General features: G+C 41.2%; 1 protein-coding gene across 14 annotated transcripts in view; it reads right to left on the bottom strand.

Annotated features, from left to right (window-relative positions):
* SEMA5A (semaphorin 5A) overlaps positions 1 to 19802 on the bottom strand; it is a 475859-nt gene that overhangs the window by 233682 nt on the left and 222375 nt on the right. For all 14 annotated transcript variants that reach the window (XM_087867978.1, XM_045795947.2, XM_045795944.2 and 11 more), the window contains exon 4: positions 18716 to 18761. In XM_087867978.1, the coding sequence (XP_087724104.1) occupies positions 18716 to 18761 (46 nt within the window). The remainder of the gene's footprint in view (positions 1 to 18715; positions 18762 to 19802) is intronic.

The raw sequence follows: 19802 nt of genomic DNA, 5'->3' as shown, positions 1-19802 counted from the left end.
TTTTTTTAAAATCTTGCAGTCGTAACACAAAAAGAAGCCTCGTGGCACCACAAATAGGTGGTTTTGAACCCTTCAAAATCACGATGCAAAAACTAGAGAAGATGTTCCTCTAAAGGGTCCCCACCTACCACCTGCATTGGTGGCCTTCCAAAAGATATAGCCACCTGGGACGTGGGAATGTGACCTCATTGGAGAAAGGATCTTTGCAAATCTCATTAAGGATCTCAAGATCTCAAGATCATCCTAGATGATCCAGCAGGCCTTCAATCCAAAGACAGGTGTCCTTATAAGGAAAAGGCAAGGGATATTTGGGACACTCTGACACAGAGAAGGCCATAGGAAGGAGCAGAGATTGGATCAAAAGCCAGCAACTCCTGTAACCACCAGAAGCTGGAAGAGGCAAAGAAGGACACTCCCCCAGAATCCTTGGCCAGAGTGTGGTCCTGCTAACACTTCAATTTCAGACCACTGACCTCCAGGAGTGTGAGAGAAGAAATTTTTACTTTTTAAGCCACTAAATTTGGATAACTGTCATAGCAGCCCTAGGAAACTAAGATATTACAAAAAGAATAATATGCCAGACTTACCTTGTATTCTTTCTAATGGACAGGAATACCTGGTTCAAATGTGACTTCCAAGTGAATTTTGTGAGCTCTGTATTTATAAGCCAAGCATGTGCCTCATGAGCTAAGTGACTCCCTCAACCAATGATAACGTTTATTTTAAACAGAAGAAAATCACATTAGTTCTATGTATCAGACCCAACACTCTAAAGACAGCCTCTTCCCCAAAGGATAGACAAATTTTAGGCAGCGAATTCAAAAGCATCAGGAGTCTCAATGTAAGTGTACATGGGTGTTCAAATCTGTCTGAGAAAGTTTAATGTGAGCAGCAGACAGAAGTACAATCATTTTAACCAAGCTCTCAGGACTGTCTTTGTAACAAGCGATAAAAACTCAACTCCAATCAGTTTAGAGCTGAAGTTTTCAAATATTTTGTAACTGGAAAGTATAAGATACGAAAACCAGATTCAGCCACAGACTAGCCCAAAGATTCCGAGCATGCCCAAAGAATTCAATGGTGTCAACTCCTAGTTATCCTGGCCTCTGCTGGGTCTTAATCTTGGGTGGATCCCACGCAGTGACAAGATGGCCACCAGTAGCCTATAGCTGACATCATCCTTCCAGCTCACTATTGCAAAGAAAAGAGATCATCCCCATTTCTCTCAGGGAATATTCCAAAATCCTGAAAGGCCACTAATTAGCTACACTTTGGTCATTTTCAGAACGCTGGCGCAAGGACATGGAATACAATTACTAGGCTTCCTGGGTCAGCAGCCCACCCATGAGATCCAGGCATTAGAAGCCATGCGTATAAGGACCCCGTGGCTGCTGTAATGAATCACCATAAGCTTGGTAGCTTAAATCAATAGAACTTTAATCTCTCACCATTCTAGAAGTCAGAAGTCGGACATCCATATCATTGGACGCAAATCGAGGTGTCGGGAGAGCCATGCTCCCTGCAGAGGCTCCAGGGAAGAACTTTCCTTATCTTTTCCACCTTCTGGTGGGTGCTAGATGCCTTGGCTTATGGCCACATCACTCCTGTCTTCAAGGCCAGCCTCTTTAAGTCTCTCTCTGCTCCATGTCCACGGGGATTTCTGCTCTCCATGCCGGCATCAAATACCAGTCTGCTCCCCTCCTAAAGTCACAGTGCTAGTACAGTTAGGACATGCTCAGATAATCCAAGACAATCTCTCCATCCAGAGAGTCTTAGTCCCAGTTTTGCCATGTAAGGTAACATTCATAGGTTTCAGGGATTAGGACATGGACATCTTTTAAAGGGGAGTCAGTTTTTAACCTGCCACACCATGTCACCAGCAATACCTCCAGAATCACAGACAGTAGGGCCCTGATAATCCTCTAAGGAAAAGAGAGACTCGAGCAGTGACAGATGCCCCTTACAGACTAGAGACTGGGCTTGCTCTATGACCCCAGCTGTGGATCCCCTGGCTACAGTGACGTCATCACACGTCTGAACTGCCACAGGAGCAGAAGAGAACACAGAAGAGTTCAAACTGAATCTCACCCCTGCTTTATCTTCACAGTGAGGCTATGGGGCAGATAGTGATGAAAACAGAGTGCTTCATTTCCTGCTCATGAACCTGGCTCATTCACAGCTGTTTCTCAGAGTAGATGTGCAATGATCACCAAGGCATGATCCCAGGTACCAAAGAGACATCAAAGGTTCCACGATACGAATAGGAGCCAATGTAGACAAACCCAATGCTTTAAAAACTGAGACAGAACCAGCCACTGTCAAATCCAGAAATCTGAAGCGCACCTGCTAGGATAGCAGGGAACTGTGTGGATGGTGAAAAAGAAGATGTACACCCATTCCTCCAGCATTTCCTCCCTGACTCATACACAGCTCAAGCCAAGAGAACAGAACAAGAACGCTTAACAAACACTAATTATACTATGGAAAGAAGTTTTGAAACCAGTTTAATTTTTTATTTTTTTGCTTTCTTCATGAGTCTATTTAAATTCATTAGCTTTTGCCCACACTAATAAAAACAAAATTAATGCATATATGCAACAATCTGGAAAATTACAATAAAGTATAAAAAAGAAAATCCAAACCACCTACCACATGAAGATCACCCCTGCTAATTATTTCAAAAAATAAATTTAATTTACATATTAAAAAGAAAAAGAAGTTGAGATCAAACTGAAGGAATGCCCAGACATCCTATTTCTTTAACAAATTTACAATCCCAAAACATTCCTAAAAGGTACCATTAAAAAAAAAAAAAAGTCGTAAACATGTAGAGGATAAAGTCGGCAATGTAGCTGTTTCGTTTTCCACTACAGTTCTGTAAAGACAGGTGGTCTACATATACAATGGAATACTACTCAGCCATCAAAAAGAATTAAATCTCGCCATATGCAACAATGTGGATGGTACTAGAGGATATTATGCTAAGCAAAATAAGTCAGAGAAGGACAAATACCACAGGATTTCACTCATGTGGAATTTAAGAAACAAAACAGATGAACATAAGGGAAGGGATGGAAAAATAAAATAAGATGAAAACAGAGGGAGGCAAACCATCATAGACGCTTAACTATAGGAAACAAACTGAGGGTTGGTGGAGGGGAAAAGGGTGGGGGATGGGATAACTGGGTGATGGGCATTAAGGAGGGCATGTGATGTGACGAGCACTGGGTGTTGTATGCAACTGATGAATCACTAAATTCTACCCCTGAAACTAATAATATGCTATATGTTAATTAAATTGAATTTAAATTAAAAATTAAAAAAAATAAACAACACATTCATGTGTCCATGTAGCAAAACTTAGATCAGCTATTTAAGAAGAATCAGAAGTAACAAATAAAAACAATCTTTTTCATGTGTCTGTTAGCCATCTGTATATTTTCTTTGAAAAAAGTCTATTCATGTCCTCTGCCCATTTTTTTTAATTTTTAATTTTTTATTTTTTTGATGTAAAGTTCGATGATTCATTAGTTGCATATAACACCCAGTGCACCATGCAATACGTGCCCTCCTTATTACCCATTTTTGAATTGGATTTTTCACTTTCTGAGTGTTGAGTTTGATAAGTTCTTTATAGATCATGGATACTAACCCTTCATCGGATATGTCATTTGCAAATATCTTCTCCCATTCTGTAGGCTGCCTTTTAGTTTTGCCGACCGTTTCCTTTGCTGTGCAGAAGCTTTTTATCTTGAGGTGGTCCCAATAGTTTATTTTTGCTTTTGTTTCCTTTGCCTCAGGAGACTTATTTAGAAAGAAGTTGCTATGGCTTATGTCAAAGAGGTTACTGTCTGTGTTCTTTTCTAGGATTTTTATGGTTTCAGGTCTCACAGGGGAGGTGAGTAGGGGGAGGCGGGAAATAGGTGACGGGGGTTAAGAGTGCACTTGTCATGACAGGCACTGGGTGATGTATGGAAGTGCTGAATCACTATATCGTACACCTGAAACCAGTAATACACTGGAGGTTAACTAACGGGAGTTTAGATAAAAACTCATTAAAAAAATCCTTGACAATTACACAGCTTAACAAGCCCTGTATAAAATATTTTGAAAAGGAGCAAATGTTGAAATCTAAGCTTGTTTCTACCATGATACTCAAAGAAACCAGAAGGGAGAAGATGGACATTTATCCAGCAAAATATCCCATTCATGAGACAAATAACTTGTTAGGGAAAAATAAACTAAGCGTCATTGAAAATTGATTGTATTGTGAACTATAAATAAATCCTAAGAAATTACACACAAATTAAAACTGCAGCCCTTATGTTCCACCCACATTTACTGCTTTTGCTTTTTTATACTTAAAATCATCCCAGGTTTGTTTTATATTTGGAGCACCATTTGCTTATACACTTACGATTTACCTTGGTTTCCCCATAGAATTTCTAATTGCATTTCTACTTTTCCTTTTGATAAAAATAATCTTCATACAATTAACCACTTTTCAGTTGTTAACCTTGTGATCTGAATTAAAACTATCTACTTTCTTCTTAAAGGCATTTTTATTAAACCCTCTAATTTCATTTTGCATAATTCTGATGAGTTGTATATGTGAGACCTCATACTTTATTTCTGTGAATTCTTTCTTGATCTTTGTTGTTTTCTCTCCCATGGCAGCCATCTCATGCCTTACAAATAGAATATCATGTTGATATTACTTTTTAACCAAAGTTAAACATGCACTTAATTTATAAAGAAATCTACAGGAGCTAAAATAAAAGACACGAGTAAGCCCTCTATGTTGGGTCTCACACATTGCTCAAAGTAAGAACTTTCAACACTTTTATGGTCTATTTTGACATTTATCTCCACATTGCTAATAAATATATTATAATGTATTTATTTATATATAATATAAATATTATTCATATATTATATGTTATATATATTATATATATTTAATTTAATTTTATATTATGTATATATTTATATACATATATATATATATTTAATATAATTTTACTGTGATTTCTTAGTATTTTTTTTCAGCTGAAAATATCACTAACTGGCTCCTTTTTCACCCTATCCTATCAATACCCCCATCAATACATATACCTCTTCCTGTTCCTATTTTCTCAGTGTTGTTTTATTGTAATTCTGCTGGGATTGTCAGCATTTACATATTTATGACTTGTCAATACTATTCACAGATGTGCCATAAAGTGAGAAATGTTTCCCAAAACAGTTTTGTTTTTCTGGGAGTTAATAATGGTCTTGTCTTAGTTTGTTCAGGCTGCTGTAACAAAATACCGTAAACTGGCTAGTTTATAGAACACAGAAACTTATTTCTCACTGTTCTGGAGGCTGGAAAGTCCAAGATCAAGGTGCTGGCAGATTCAGTGTCTGCTGGGGGTCTCCTTCCTGGCTCACAGAGAGTGCTTTTCTCTGTAACCTCACAAGGTGGAAGAGAGGTCCCTGGGGTCTCTTTTATACGAGTACTAATCTCATTCATGAGGGCTCTCGCCTCATGATCTACTCACCTCCCAAGGACCTCATGTTCAAACCCCATCCCATTGGGGTTTAAGTTCTAATATATGAATTTGGAAGGTGGGGGGGGACACAAACATTCAGTCTATAGCAGAGGTCTGGTTTCTTTTTCTATGTACTTATTACTGATTTGTCTCCCAATGCCCAACTATAAGTTTGTGTTTTCTCCAAATACATTCCTTTTTTTTTTTTTAAGTAGGCTCCATGCCCAACGCGGATCTTGAACTCACAACCCTAAGATCAAGACCTGAGATAAAAAGCTGGACGTTCTACCAACTGAGCCACACAGCACCCCTTCTCCAAGCACATTCTAACACCTCAGGGATTCCATTAGGAATCCTTCTGACACTATTCTACCTACTCCAACCTGTTCCTGCTGCCTGCAGCACAACCGCCCATAACTACCTCCCTTTGCCTTCACCGGATTTGTCTCCCTCTCTCCTGTGGAAGCCTCTACTGCGGGCCTGGTGTACTCATCATGCACTGGTCACATATATTCCATCACGTTCCATCTCTCAGTCTCTATCCAACTTTCTGGGAGACTGCATCAAATTTATTTTCTAATTGAACACTGACATCATTTTGTCAATCATTTTAAACACAATCTGTGAAGGACTTTTTTTAATAGACTACACATTTTATTCTCCTTGTTTCATGGATGCAGTATCTTCTCCAATTTCAGAAAACATTAATGGTAACTTCTTGTCTCTATTTCCTCCAAGTTTCCCATTCAGTTGGTTTTACCACCTATTTTTCATAATGGGAACTGTAAAAAAAAAAAAAAAAAAAAAAAAGAGCTGGGTACATGAATTGCTTTGTGGACCAGAAGTTACCAGTGCCCATTACATTGGATGTGAACTTCTTGGGTTGGAATGACTACTGATGTCAATATCCTTAGGGTACAACTTGTAGCCTATTAAATACTGACAAATGTGTATTCAAACATCCATGTAAAGTATATGACACTACAACAAAACCTAATGAAGTACTGTACGATGACTAACATAATAATAAAAAAAGTATATGTCAGCATGAACACCACATACGGGGGAGAGGAGCTGGGATCGCACAGACTTACACTTAATTTCCATTTTTTAAATGAGAGATCTAGGCTATTTCTGGGTACCCTAGTGCAATGTACCTCCAGGTTTGTCATGTTCTAAAGCCAAGCCTCCATCTTCTTTCAGGGCAACACAGGAGCTCTTGTGCTGCTGTATAAAGGGAGGGAAGGTCTGGACATCCTACTGCTCCCTCCATTGTCTTTTGCCTTCTTTGGTTTCCACTGAAAAGTCAGCTGTCAATCTTATTTCTACTCCACTGAGGGTTGTGTGTCTTTTTCTCCCCACTCTGGTTCATTTTGAAGGTATTTCTCTTTGCCATTGCCTTTCAGCAGTTTGATCATAATGTGTCTAGATGTGGTCTTACATTATTATCATTCTTAGTCCTTGCTGAACCTCTAAACCTGGTGAATGATGTCTTTAATCATTTGTGAAAAGTCTTAGCAATAACTGCTAAGAATATAGCTACTGATTTCTTTCCTCTCTTCTCCTTTTGAGGCTCAAATTATATGTGAGATAGAATTTTGAATGTTTCATATGTGCCTCTTACCTTTAACATTTCTCTCCTAATTCCTCTCTGTACCTCAGGTCCTCATTCCTCTTTGTACCTCAGGCTAGATATTTTCCAACAACTTATCTCCCAGTGCTAACTGGATCATCTGTGGGTTTAATTCTGTTGCCTGTTTTTACCTAATTCTTCTGTCACAAAGTCTTGCCTTTTCACACATCTAGAATATTTTACTGCAAGGCAACTTCAGAGACTCCAAATTATGCTATTGCCACCAAAGAATCTTCCTTCAGAGAGAGTTGCTTTGTTTTTCTGTTAAGCAGATGGGGGGAAGGGGAGGTGCAGGCAGGGACTGAGCTGAGTCAGGGCTGAGGTGCGGTCGGGGGAGATTCAATGAACTTCTGATTCATCTTTGTTACTAGAGTATGGTCTTCCAGAGTTTTCCATCAGGAACCTGCTGGGTATTTAGCTCCTAGGTCCTTTAACATGGTGGGAAATTAATTCTACTCTGTTTTAGCTTAGATCTTTAGCCATAGGACTATCACATTTTGACAACTGCCTTCATGGGGTAGGATGGCCATGTGTTTGAGGCCCACTGAGTCTTTAATTTGTGGCTAGACTTCTGTGTGAGACCAAATGTCTGCTCGTTTCTCTCATTCTGAGCAGCAATCTACTGGAGGCTTAACCTTTAGCTGAACCCAAAACCAAGTGATCTTCTTTCCCATATTACTTGTTCTTGTGAACTTGTAACATTTAAATATTGTCTCTGTCCTCAAAATGACATTGTCAGGAAAGAGCTGAGGTAATCATGAGTATTGAATTTTCCATATTTACTGAATAACTGTAATATTTTCTTGAATCTCACTATATAATACTTGGAATTTATTAATGTCCTATTGTGTTCCTTGAACAATTACTATTTCATCTGAAGTAACTAGTTGTCATTGTCATCTGGCTTTTACTACCATGTTCTGGATTGTGGTATTCTCTGTTCTTGGATATTTCCAAATTCCCAAATAAAGGGTGCCTTCAAAAAACATCTTCAAGTTGTTTGGGATACATATAAGATCCCATTCCTAGTGTTCATGGAGTTTTTCCTTTTACTTCTGTCTATTGTCATTTAAATGCTATGTTACTATGGGTGGGGGAGCAGTATGTGGGCTGTCTCTTACCTTCCTGAACCAGAAACGGATGTCTATACTTTGAAGACTACTTTTGATTTCAATGCTCCGTTACCCAAATGATGATTTAAAATGTTCAGAAAAGAATTTTACGAGGTCTTTGGACTTCAATTCATACATACCCATACCTATTTTGTTATTAAGTAGGCTCCGTCTAATACTGAATATCTGAGTGGGCACTTTGCCACTGGGCCCTCCAGAAAACACGAAAACAATAATAGAGTATCCCCAAAATTGAACACAGGGTTGAACTTCAAGAATTAAACTGTACAATCAACCCATATAAAGTCACAGCAGAGATCGTATCCTACCATTTGAAAGAGGCCAGCCCCTAGGCCCATAAGAACCAATGCCCAGATTAAACATTGTGACCTAATGAAAAAGTAACATATCAATTCTAGAAGGTTAGCTATTAGAGAACAGCAAAAGGAGAGTCTGATACACACATATTAAACAAAGGCCATGCCCATCACAGCTCTACCCACACTTATTCTATCCAGCTCCATCACAGTCACTGAATAAATTCAGGATGACAACCAGCCCCATGCTAAAAAATCACCAATCAGGAGATTCAGTCCAGTCACTGTTGAGAATGGTAGGCCCATGTGACTCACTTGTTTTTCATTTCTATTTCTCCCTTGCTATTCATTTTCACTTGGCCCCTAGGTCACTGAATAGCTAATTTCTTACTCAAACAAGAAATCCTTTACTTATCTCAGAAACAAAGGGTGCTTCTGGTATGTTGGCTTATCTATTTGTGTCAGCATTTGGGGAGAGGCACACAAGTAAGGAAACCGAAAGCAGGGCAGAGAATCTACGCAGGTCCATCATTCAGCAGTCCTGTCAGGGGCCGGGGCCACTTCTGCAATAGCAGTAGAAATGCATTTTAGATAAATGAAACGGACCCCTCCGTTTATCTACCGGCCTGCGATTGTCAGACAGTATATGCTACTGGCTCACAGAAACTTCCTGACTTTATTTCAGGAAACTAAAGGAGACATACAACTAAGCAAAATATTCATGTGTCTTCTATTTAGTTTCTGGGGCATAAATTCCGAAATGGATAGGGAAAATCATTAAAGACGAAGGCGTGCACAACACAAGAGAATGCGTTCAGTAATCAAGTTTGTATTACCTTCTTGTTTCAAAGACATACAAATATTTCACTTCTTTGGTGGCAGGGGCTGATGCCTACGCAGGCAAGGTCTAGAATATCAGGACAAGCCTAAGTAAAATATGCAAACCTACTGAGTAGTACAAACCATAGTGGGTTTTCTTGGTGCCTTACCTGGCTCTCCTTACAGAACAGTGGCCCTTCTACTGGCTGCTGGGAGCGGTTGGCCCATACCAGCTCACACCTGCCCCCTTCTCTGAAAATTGCTCTTGGTTGAGGAGAGCCACTTCGCTAGGAGGCTATGTCACCACACCTCCCCCAAACGTGAAAATCAGTAGCTAATGATGTAAAGACAAGTAGGAGTTGAGTATAAATCATCATCCCCCTGGCCTCAAAGGGGACCAACTGAGATACTATCCAGGCTCCAAAATCCCCTTGGGATGAAGTTGACACTAGACTCCAGCTGAGAGCAAATCCTTGCCTACTTCCATTCTCTGCTGTATTCCTCACTCCCCACCTGCTAAGAACATGCCCTCAATAAAGCACAAGCACATGGAATCCCAAGGATTCTCTGACTTCCAGGAAACCCAACTTAAAATCCAGATTTAACTCATCATTATAAATTAACTACTACATTCACTGAAGGCCAGCTGTCAACCACAGACAGTATGGCAGTCAGTACCAATGAGTAAGATAATGTAGTATATTGGTTAGTGATGAAGAGACTGTCCTTTGGAGCCCAACAGACCCAGATCCAAATCTTAGCTCAGCCACATCTCAGCTGGGTGGTGTTGGTTAAATCACATAAACTCTCCAAACTTCAACTCCTCCACTATAAAATATTAAAAATAATGTAACTTCAACCTTAGTGATGTTGAGAGGGTGAAAGTCGAGACAGACGATGCATGTAAAGAGCTGAGTACGGAGTAAGGGAACAGTGAGTGCCACCTGCTACTGTTGTTGTCATCATGACTGTATGGCAATTGGATCATTGCAGTTGCCTCAAATAAGCATAATGCCATGTTTCCGAATCTGGGAAAAATTGTCATTAAAGAAGAGGAATCCAGGAGTCATTTGAGCAATGACAGAAGAAAGAGAAAGCAGAAGGATGGTGGACACTGAGATTTTAATGCCGAAAGGGACGGCAGGGATACTCTGTCCTTCTTCTTGACTCTTCTCTCCAAAATGCACCATGAAGAAAACTGAGGTCCAAAGAGGCTAAGTGGTTTATTCAAAGTATCTCCACTTTGTTGTTCACAGAAATGTTGGAAGCATGAATAAGTCTGTGTGTAGTAGAAAATTAGAAGGGCAGTGGGGGAGACGGGAGAACAGGGAGCAGTAAGAGCAACCCTAGGGGCTAGTCTTGTTTTTCCTAGCACTGTCTGGGAAAAAATGCTAATGCATGCCCCTATCCTAATGTCCCAGCTTTTTGCTTCTTCCTGGTTTTGCAAACTATACTTCCCATCCCTCCTTGCAGTTGATGAAGGCTGTGTGACTAAGGGATGGCCACTGGAATTTGGGCACAAGGGAGGTGTGCCACTTCCTGGCATGGCCCATATGCTCTCCTTTGTGTGGTTTACCATTCTTCCTTCCATGCTGCCCCTGCAGATGTGGGTTGAAGATGGGGGCACAGAATGCAGAACATCCTGGACTCTTGGATGGCAGCATAGAACGGGGCCCCCACAGCCTCTGTGCTGGATGTCATACAAGTGAGTAATAGGTTGTGTGTGTGTGTGTGTGTGTGTGTGTGTGTGTGTGTGTGTGTGTGTGTTCAGTCACTGAGAGTACAAGACTGTCTGTTAACAGCAGTTAGTTCAACTTCACCAAGACTCTGAACTAATAAAATCCTAGTCGTCATTAGAAAATACACATAAACAACCATAAATCCCCCAGGAGGTTATGAGAAAAGGAAAGTAAAGATGTTTGAATTCATGGGTAGATAAACAGCACTTGACAGGGAACGTTCACCAAGAGTCCAGAATGCAGGGATGAAGGGCACCTGGGACCACGAAGGCATTGTGCATTGACTCAAAATAAACACAGCAACCAAATACTGTCTGAAAAGCCAAAAACAAAACAAAACACATTACACTACCTCATATTGTATTCACTCATCCAATCAGGAAACACTGAGAACTTGCTATGTACCAGATACCATAACAAACCTTTTCTTAAAGGGTCACTTAGTAAATAGTTTAGGCTTTGTAGGCAGGGCAGTCTCTGTGACAACTGGTCAACCCTGCTCTACCACAGCAGTAGACAATATATGAGACACATGGGCGTGTGTGCGCTCCAAGAAACATCAGGAACTATAATCCCAGGTGGGCAATATCCAAATGAATGGGAGTGGCGCAGTGTTCCACGGAAACTTTAACTATGAGCCACAAGCCCTGGTTTGCAGACCCCCGAAAAGTTTTAATAACAATGATCTCAATGATTCCTTCCACTTCTACAATACCGTGATTTTAGGAACATGTTTAATAAAGGCAAAAATAAAGTTTAGAATTATGATTTCTGAGGACTACAGTAGAGACTGGTCTCTCTTTATTCAATAGAAATATAAAACTTGATTTAAACAATTAGTCCATATGAATATCTCATTTGAATAATTATTCTAAATTATTGAGTAATATACATCATTCCTTAAATTACACAAAAGAACTCCAACAGAGGGTAGTTACACCATATTGTTATGACCCATCAGAGACATACTGGCATTATAAATTGACTGAATTTATTTTTAAATTTAATCGCATATTGACGAAGGGAAGCCGTCTAAACTCAAGAATCCCAGCAGCTTCTTTAGAAATGGCCACTAAGGATTCACACATGTGTTTGGTTAAATATATGAAGAAGTAAAAAGAGAAAAGTTCCTTAAACACATCAAAGATCTCACAGATTCAATCAAGTAATCTTAACATCACAGACTAGAAAAGCGACTTCTTCAAAGCATGTGGGAGTGAGGCAGCAATGATCTAACATGGGGTTTCAACCTTGGCGCTACTACCACCCTGAGCCAGAACAGTCTTTGCGGAACGGGGAGAGGCTGCCCTGCGCATTGTAAGATATGGCACAGCATCCCTGGTTTCCACCCACCAGATGCCAGTAGCGGCCCCCACCAGTGGTGAAAGCCAGAGATCCCAGCAGGTAAAGCAGCCCCCAGTTGAGAAACACTGGTTTAGAAACTGTCTCAAGTTGAAACTCAATTCCCCAAACCTACAGCTTCAGGAAACAAACTCAACACCTACCCTAACTTCCAAGAGACATCTCTACCAATATTGACCAGGTTGTCAGAGACTTAACAGTTTTTAACTCACAAATCGCAGAGAGGCAGGTGGCAAATTGGAACACAGATTTCAATTTTTCTGCTTATTCCAGCAGTCGTAAGTGAGAAATAGGCTGTGAATTCCTTTCCCTCAGTAACAAAACAATATAAAAATGGATTTTGAGCAAGTTCCCAAAAGAATATTAGCAAGCTAGGGAACCTAAATGAGCTGCAGCCCCTTTGTGTTCTCAGGACGCCGTTCAAGGAGTGTCTACCTTGGGCCATCCGAGGCACGATCCCAGATGGGCTCATGTTGTCAATTAGTCCTGAGGCCAGCTGCATTTTTATATTTTTCAAAACCGTCTTTGTTCTTGAAAAATAACTGCCCTGATCAAGGCAGGAAGAAAAGTGATGTTGAAGAGTTGAATCTGTTATCATGACAAGAAGTAGGAGAGACACGTCATGGCGAACGCCACGTCTTCTATCACTAGGCCTGATTGGTTTTCAAGATGCCACGGCTCAATTTCAGCACTCGCGGGCCACAGGGGAACTTACCACAGCCTGTCAGTAGAAAGATGCCTTAGAAAGGATATCACATTGATAATCTGATTCTCCAGGCACTGATGAAAAACAGGTTTTATTTCCTTAAATTAAAGCAACTCTGATCTCTCGCTTTAATACAAAAGGTATGCCTGACTGAAAATCGTAACAAATATGCTGTGTACAGGCATTTTACCTCATGGTATATTTATAGGTGCATATTTTCGTAGTGATGCCAAGAGATTTTCCTCAAACAGATCATGTTCACTCAGGGTAACAGAGGAATTCTGCCCCAACCCAATCCCGGCTTGAATCTTTACTGCTTTTGAAACCCCGCCAGTGATGTCTCACCCTTGTTAGAGAGGCAAAGGGAAAAAGAACTCTGATTTGGGGTTCTGTTGACTCCGGTTCCAGAATGCTTCCAGCTTCGGGCTTGTCAGGCAATCTGAGTTTTCCCTTTCTGAGGCCACTGCACCAAAGTCCATTTTTCTCACCAGTGGATTTCGGCACAAGCTGAGCCCCAAGGCATGAGCGTGTTGGGATGGGTAATGTGCTCTGACTCCCATGTGTAATGCCGACACCTTGTGGCCCATCCTTCTTTCATGGCTCCTGGAGGACTAACACCTGGCCCCTTCCCTTCTCCTCTCACCAAACAACATACACTGGGATCACCAGCGTGGGGACCTGAGGAAGGGCAGAGGGAGAGGATCCACTGAGAGGCATTCATTGTGCTCCTGCTCCAGACAAGAGCTGTGCTGGTTACTCTATGTAAAGCAGCACGTTGAATTGGGTGGACACTGGGGAAAGCCTCTAGAACTCAGGAGGAGGAGAAGAAGGAACATTGTGTAGGACACAGTGTAACAACTCAGGAGGAGGAGAAGAAGGAACATTAACCAGCATCCTCCTTCTTCTAACCGATCCTAAAACACTGTTGAGGCAGGAGACAAATTCAGGGCGGAGGAAGAGTTAGAACGGGACTGAGCAGACAGGAGACTGGCCAGTCAGAAAGAAACAAATCATCAGAGGCGATGGGGAGAGACGCAAGCAACGCCCGAGGCCACCTGGACCTGGACCCAGCTGTCATGGGGGGGGTGGGGGGACAGCAAGATCAAATGAAGCCTTGTCCAGTGGGAAACCAGGGCTGTTGAAGATTCTCAACTCTGATTCTCTCCACCTCACTGCAAGTTGTTTTTCCCTCATCTCAGCGTCCTTACTTTCTCATGTTTAAACAATCATTTTTTATCTTTAGTGAGAGGAAGAGGAAGGCAATTATTAGCCTGAGATATTCAAGTTAATCCAGCTGATCCTCATAGAAACTAACATTTCTATGACATAACCGAATGCGTTCAAGTCATAAAGGCTTCTGCACGCATTCTCTAGAACGGCACAGTCCACTACGGAGCACTTGCCATGCTGAGCTCCTGAATGGGGGCTAGTCTGAATCCCCATGTGCTCTATGTGTAAAATCCACACTGAGATTTTATAGATTTAATCCAAAAAAATAAATAAAAAGAAGAAGAAATGTAACGTCTCATTAATTTCTTATAATGAGTTCTTATTGAAATGACATTTTTGATAGAATGAGTTAAGACCAATATATTATTAAAAACAATTCCCATTTCTCTGTACTTATTTCAATGGGACCACCAGTTTCAATCAACTAGGCATGAGCCATGTTTCTATTGCACAGTGCCATTTATGACACCAGCACAACCCCCTCCTTATCAGTACGCCTCTCTTTTGGGCCACCCTTGGAAATCATCATTTAAATTAAATAAATTAAAATAAATTATTCATAGAAATCAATAAGACAGTTTTACTGAAGACACATAAGAAAGACCAGTCTGTCGGGAAGAACAGCCAGCTTTCTCTCTCTCCACACTGAGTAAACAGTAGGCTCCCAAGCGGCACACACAACCACAAAATGTGCAAGAGGAGAATTATACTGTTTTGCACCAAAGGCACAGCAACATCTAACAGCTATCACCAGGGCTGTGTCGTCAAAGCCACCGTTCTGAAAGTCACGGTCTTCTTGCTGGGTCCTTTGTCAGTAGACTGTGCTCTCTCTCTTACCAGGTGGTGATGCTGATGGGTTTTCCAGAGTTCAGCTCCATCAATGACCTGACCTTAATTTCCACCAAAACGCAATCACAACAAAGGGAAGCAATGATGGGAAGAGCAACTTGGTTTCTCTGCCCCCACAGAAACAGCATACAAGGTCGGCGGCAAACGCATGGCCCGATTCTTTGCATTTCTTTATTTTGCAATAACTTAAAGAAAAGTTGCAAGAAAAACACAATGGACTCCCACAAGCCCTTCACCTAAATTCTTAGATTTCCCCATTAATTATTTTATATTTGCTTTATCATTCTTCCTCTCTGGGTGCACGTATTATAATTTTTTAAATGATCTCAGAATATGCTGGAAAAACCATGCCCTTTACCCCTACTTATCTCAGTAGGTTTGCCCAAAGAACAAGATCACTTTCCTACCCAATCACATCACAGTTATCAAAATCAGAAAATAATACATTTCTACTATCTCATCTACAGACATTAAAAAAAAATTTTTTTTAAGATTTTATTTATTCATTTGCCAGAGAGAGAGAGAGAGCACGCACAAGCAGAGGGCATGGCAGGCAGAGGGAGAAGCAGGCTCCCCGCTGAGCAAGGAGCCCAATGCAGGACTCGATCCCAAGACCCTGGGATCATGACCTGAGCCAAAGGCAGATGCTCAACCGACTGAGCCACCCAGGTGTCCCCAGACATTAAAATTTTGCCAGCTTTCCCAGCAGTGTCCTTGATAGAGAAGAAAAAAAAAAGTTTTTCTTTCTGTTCCAAGATACGAGTTGGACCAAGTGTCTCATTTGCCTACCAAGGCATTTTGTCTCCTTGATGAGGGACTAGCCCTTCTTTCTTTTCACGCCTTTCATGGTCTGGTGATTTTTGAAGAGTAGAGGCCAATTTTTTATAGAATGCCCCTCAGTTTTGGTCTGTGTGATGGTTCCTCCTGATGAAACTGGTTATAATCTGTAGTTTGAATATCGAGGAAATCCTGCTGTGTCCTTCTCTGTCCACTGAATCAGGACACATTTGCTGGCTCTTTGTCCCATTAAAGGTAAAGGGACCTTTGATTACTAGGTTACGGTGAGACTGGCTGGGTTTCTTCACCATCAAGAAACAGTTTTCCTCTTATCATGAATAAATATGTTATAGGTAAATACTTTGAGGCTACATAAATATGTTGGTCCTCATCAAAGTCTCACCCATACATTTTCACAGCCATTGATCACTTGTGCCTGAATCAATTTTTAGTATCATGGTAGCCAAATAATAATTTTGTAACTAGATCATTCTTTCAATATTTGGCAGCTGGCATTTGACAGAAGGAAGAATGGCCCTTCTGCCTCCTCTGTGTACTTATTCAGTTATTTTGATGTTAGTATATCCTCATTCATTCTTAGGTTATTCAACATGTTAGAATCGGAGACCATCATTATTTTTTTAACAATCAAATTGTCCCAGATTTCTTCAGTAAGCCCGCTTCAGCTGGCTCCCAGGTCTTCTGACTTGCCCTCATCATGCTTTGAATATCTCTTTCATTCCGGAAACAACAAGATATCCCAGCTTCTCTGGAACTTTTGCTGCCCAGGCCCTGGAACCAGCTACTTCTCCAAGAAACTTTGGTTCCTTTTAGTGGAGAATTAAATTTAGAAACCAAGAACTGTAGGGGCGCCTGGGTCTCTCAGTCAGTTAAGCATCTACCTTCAGCTTGGGTCATGATCCCAGGGTCCTGGGATCAAGCCCCAGTGGGGCTCCCTGCTCAGTGGGGAGTCTGCTTCTCCCTCTCCCGCTGCCCCTCCCCCACGTTTGTGCATTCTCTCTCTCTCAAATAAAATCTTAAAAAAAAAAAGAAAGAAAAGAAACCAAGAACTGTATATTAAATGTGCTTATTGCTACTAGGCTGCCAATGTTTCCAGACCCTCTCAGCCAAGACAACTAGGAGACAAGGAAATGAGTATATGCATGTAAACAAATGTTTGTACACACGTCTACGCTCTCCACTTTTTCCCACACACACTGCGGCAGACAGTCTGATGTACCGTGAGAACCTCACGAGCGTAATATATAGTTCTCATCTGGTGAAAAGGTCTATACCTTTTATAAAAGATTATTGAAAATCGGAGTTTTAAAACAGTATTTTGGTTAAACTGCTGATCATTTTGATTTCTTAATACTTTCATTATTTTACCAATAAATCAACTCATTTAAAGACTTACATACTAAATTGCAGTGGCAAGACAACTAATTCACTGCCTGGTGTGATGAAATGATTATGATAAGTCATTATTTGTCATTATCACTTTTAAAAACAAAAGCAATTAACATTTGTTGAGAAATCACTATGCCTTCTCCCTTCTGCACACCTTCCTTCATCTAATTTTAGCAGTGACAGTGTGACGGTAATAGTGCCTTGTGGCCATTTCACAGATGAGGAAACACACAGTTGCTGGGACGCATGAAGCTATATCGCAAACTCGGGTCCATAGATCTTCAGAGCCCTTGCTTTTTACCAAAATTAGCTTTGGCTTATTTTGAGGCCCTTGTGAATAAAAGATAGGTCTAGTATTAAACCCTCACTCTAAACTTTCCTGAATGTTCACAAATACCAGCATTACATAGAGAAGAAACTAGTATCAACTTCTCTCCACTACCTCTTAGAGCTCTAGTACACGAGGGTGATACTCAAATTGGTTTAAGAACTTTTCCCAAGATGCATAGCGCCCAGGAGTTCTGGCACGTTCCATGGGGAGTTCCAGATGCTCGGCCAAGGAGATATTCATGGCCTAACTCTCCCCTTATGCAAGGAGACCCTGGTTACCAGACACTTCAGAAAGCCTGCAGGGCAAAAGTGGGTCCTTGTGATTCACAACTCCCATTAAAATAAATACTCTATTCAGGCAGAAGGATCTCAGGCTCCTTCTTCAAACGGTAAAACCGGAAATAAATTGCATTTTTATCTATCATCACTTATTCTTTGCTCTATGTGGTTTTTAACCCCTTTATTCATACTGATTTCATTAAAAGTGATAAAGAGGAAACAGAGGTGTTTTTCTAAGGAAATTGACTTTTACAAAAATCTGATGGCTAAAGGGAGCGAACTTATAATTAGCGACTCTTCTAACGGCGAGGGGGGGGGGGTCCTCCAGATATTGAGAAGGTGTCTTTTGAGTTATCTACCATTTGGTGAAGAATAAATGGGGATGATGCCCATGGAAGGAAGGGAGGCTGCCCCGAAGGAGAAAAGGGCCAATGCGGAATGACAGCAGGTGATGAGTCATGACAAACAGGGCAGCCAGGAGTCCCGCAGCCTGGCCCGCTGGGGAAGTGCACCCCCGCTCTGTCCTGATTAGTACCTTTACAGACATCTGTCTTCGTTCCCTCTGACAGTAAGCTAACTGGGATGGAAAACGCAAGTTTGAGAAAGATAAATTGCACCTACCTGGATCAGAGACAAATCCTCAAGCTGTAACCTGAAGAGGTAGTTTCTACAAAACACAAAAAGAGAACAGTTTTATTTTTAATAGATGCAAAATATTACAAGTCATAAAAATTATGATAACGAGGGAAAACAAAGTAACGATTTTTGCTTCTCCTGCTAAGAATGTGTTTAGAAGTTTTCCTTGCAACTCAGAGTTCAGAGAGGCACTCAATATGACAACAGGTGCACATTTGGGATTGGCAAGAAAGTTAAGGAATAAGGTGTGTGTGTTTATGGGTCTGTGTGTGTGTGACTAAGGTAAATCTCAATTATTAATGGACTCTCTTGATCTATGTGGCATGGACCAAAGGACGTAGGCAATGGATTCTGAAACTGAGTTGAAGTTAAGTAAGACAATACAAAGCCATTCTTCACGAGTCTTCATTCTTAAAGATCACCGACACTCACCACGATTTACAATTACCACACCTCCAGCTTTTGAATTCAACCACAGTCATTGCATCACAGTGTTCTCCCTTGTTGGACCGATTCAGTGTGTGGACGTGTAGAAGCATAAACTTGTCGGTCTGCCAATCAAGGGTTTGAGAGGGTCCCCTCCGGCTGCCCAAGTGGGAAGCAAGAAAGCAGAGAAAAGGAAACTCTCTGTTTTCAACAGTGAAGGGGAAGAACAATGAAATATGCAGTTGACATCAGCATAGCAGGGGGGGAACACAGGTATCAGTCACCATTAGGCTCTGGACTTCATTGCCGTAGCTTTTGGAAAAAAATTGGCCTCCCTCGTGAGAGATGCTCTGGGCTCGGACTCAAATCACGACCGCCCCCTTGACCTCATGCCGATGAGGAGCTGGTGCAGCCGGAGCCACACTCCGGGAACCCCGGAGGAGAAAGTTAGCCCAGGTGTAAGCAGGAAATGCAGGAGAACAGGCATATTATGGAAAGCAGGCGCTATGAGAGTGGGAAGGGTCTCCAAGACGCCAGGGTTTCACGTAAGGGGCTGCTCCAAGATGCTTTCCACGGCACCAAGAGAGTAAGGAAAGTTTCCCGATGGCAGTCAGAAGTAGATTATTTTCATTATTTGGGGAGGAGG

The sequence above is a fragment of the Ursus americanus genome, chromosome 15 (assembly GCF_024610735.1).
Source record: "Ursus americanus isolate L20-20 chromosome 15, mUrsAme1.1.p, whole genome shotgun sequence".
NCBI classification, from domain to species: Eukaryota; Metazoa; Chordata; class Mammalia; order Carnivora; family Ursidae; genus Ursus; species Ursus americanus.
Note: the sequence above shows the minus strand (reverse complement) of the source record. Positions and strands in the feature narration are given on the sequence as shown.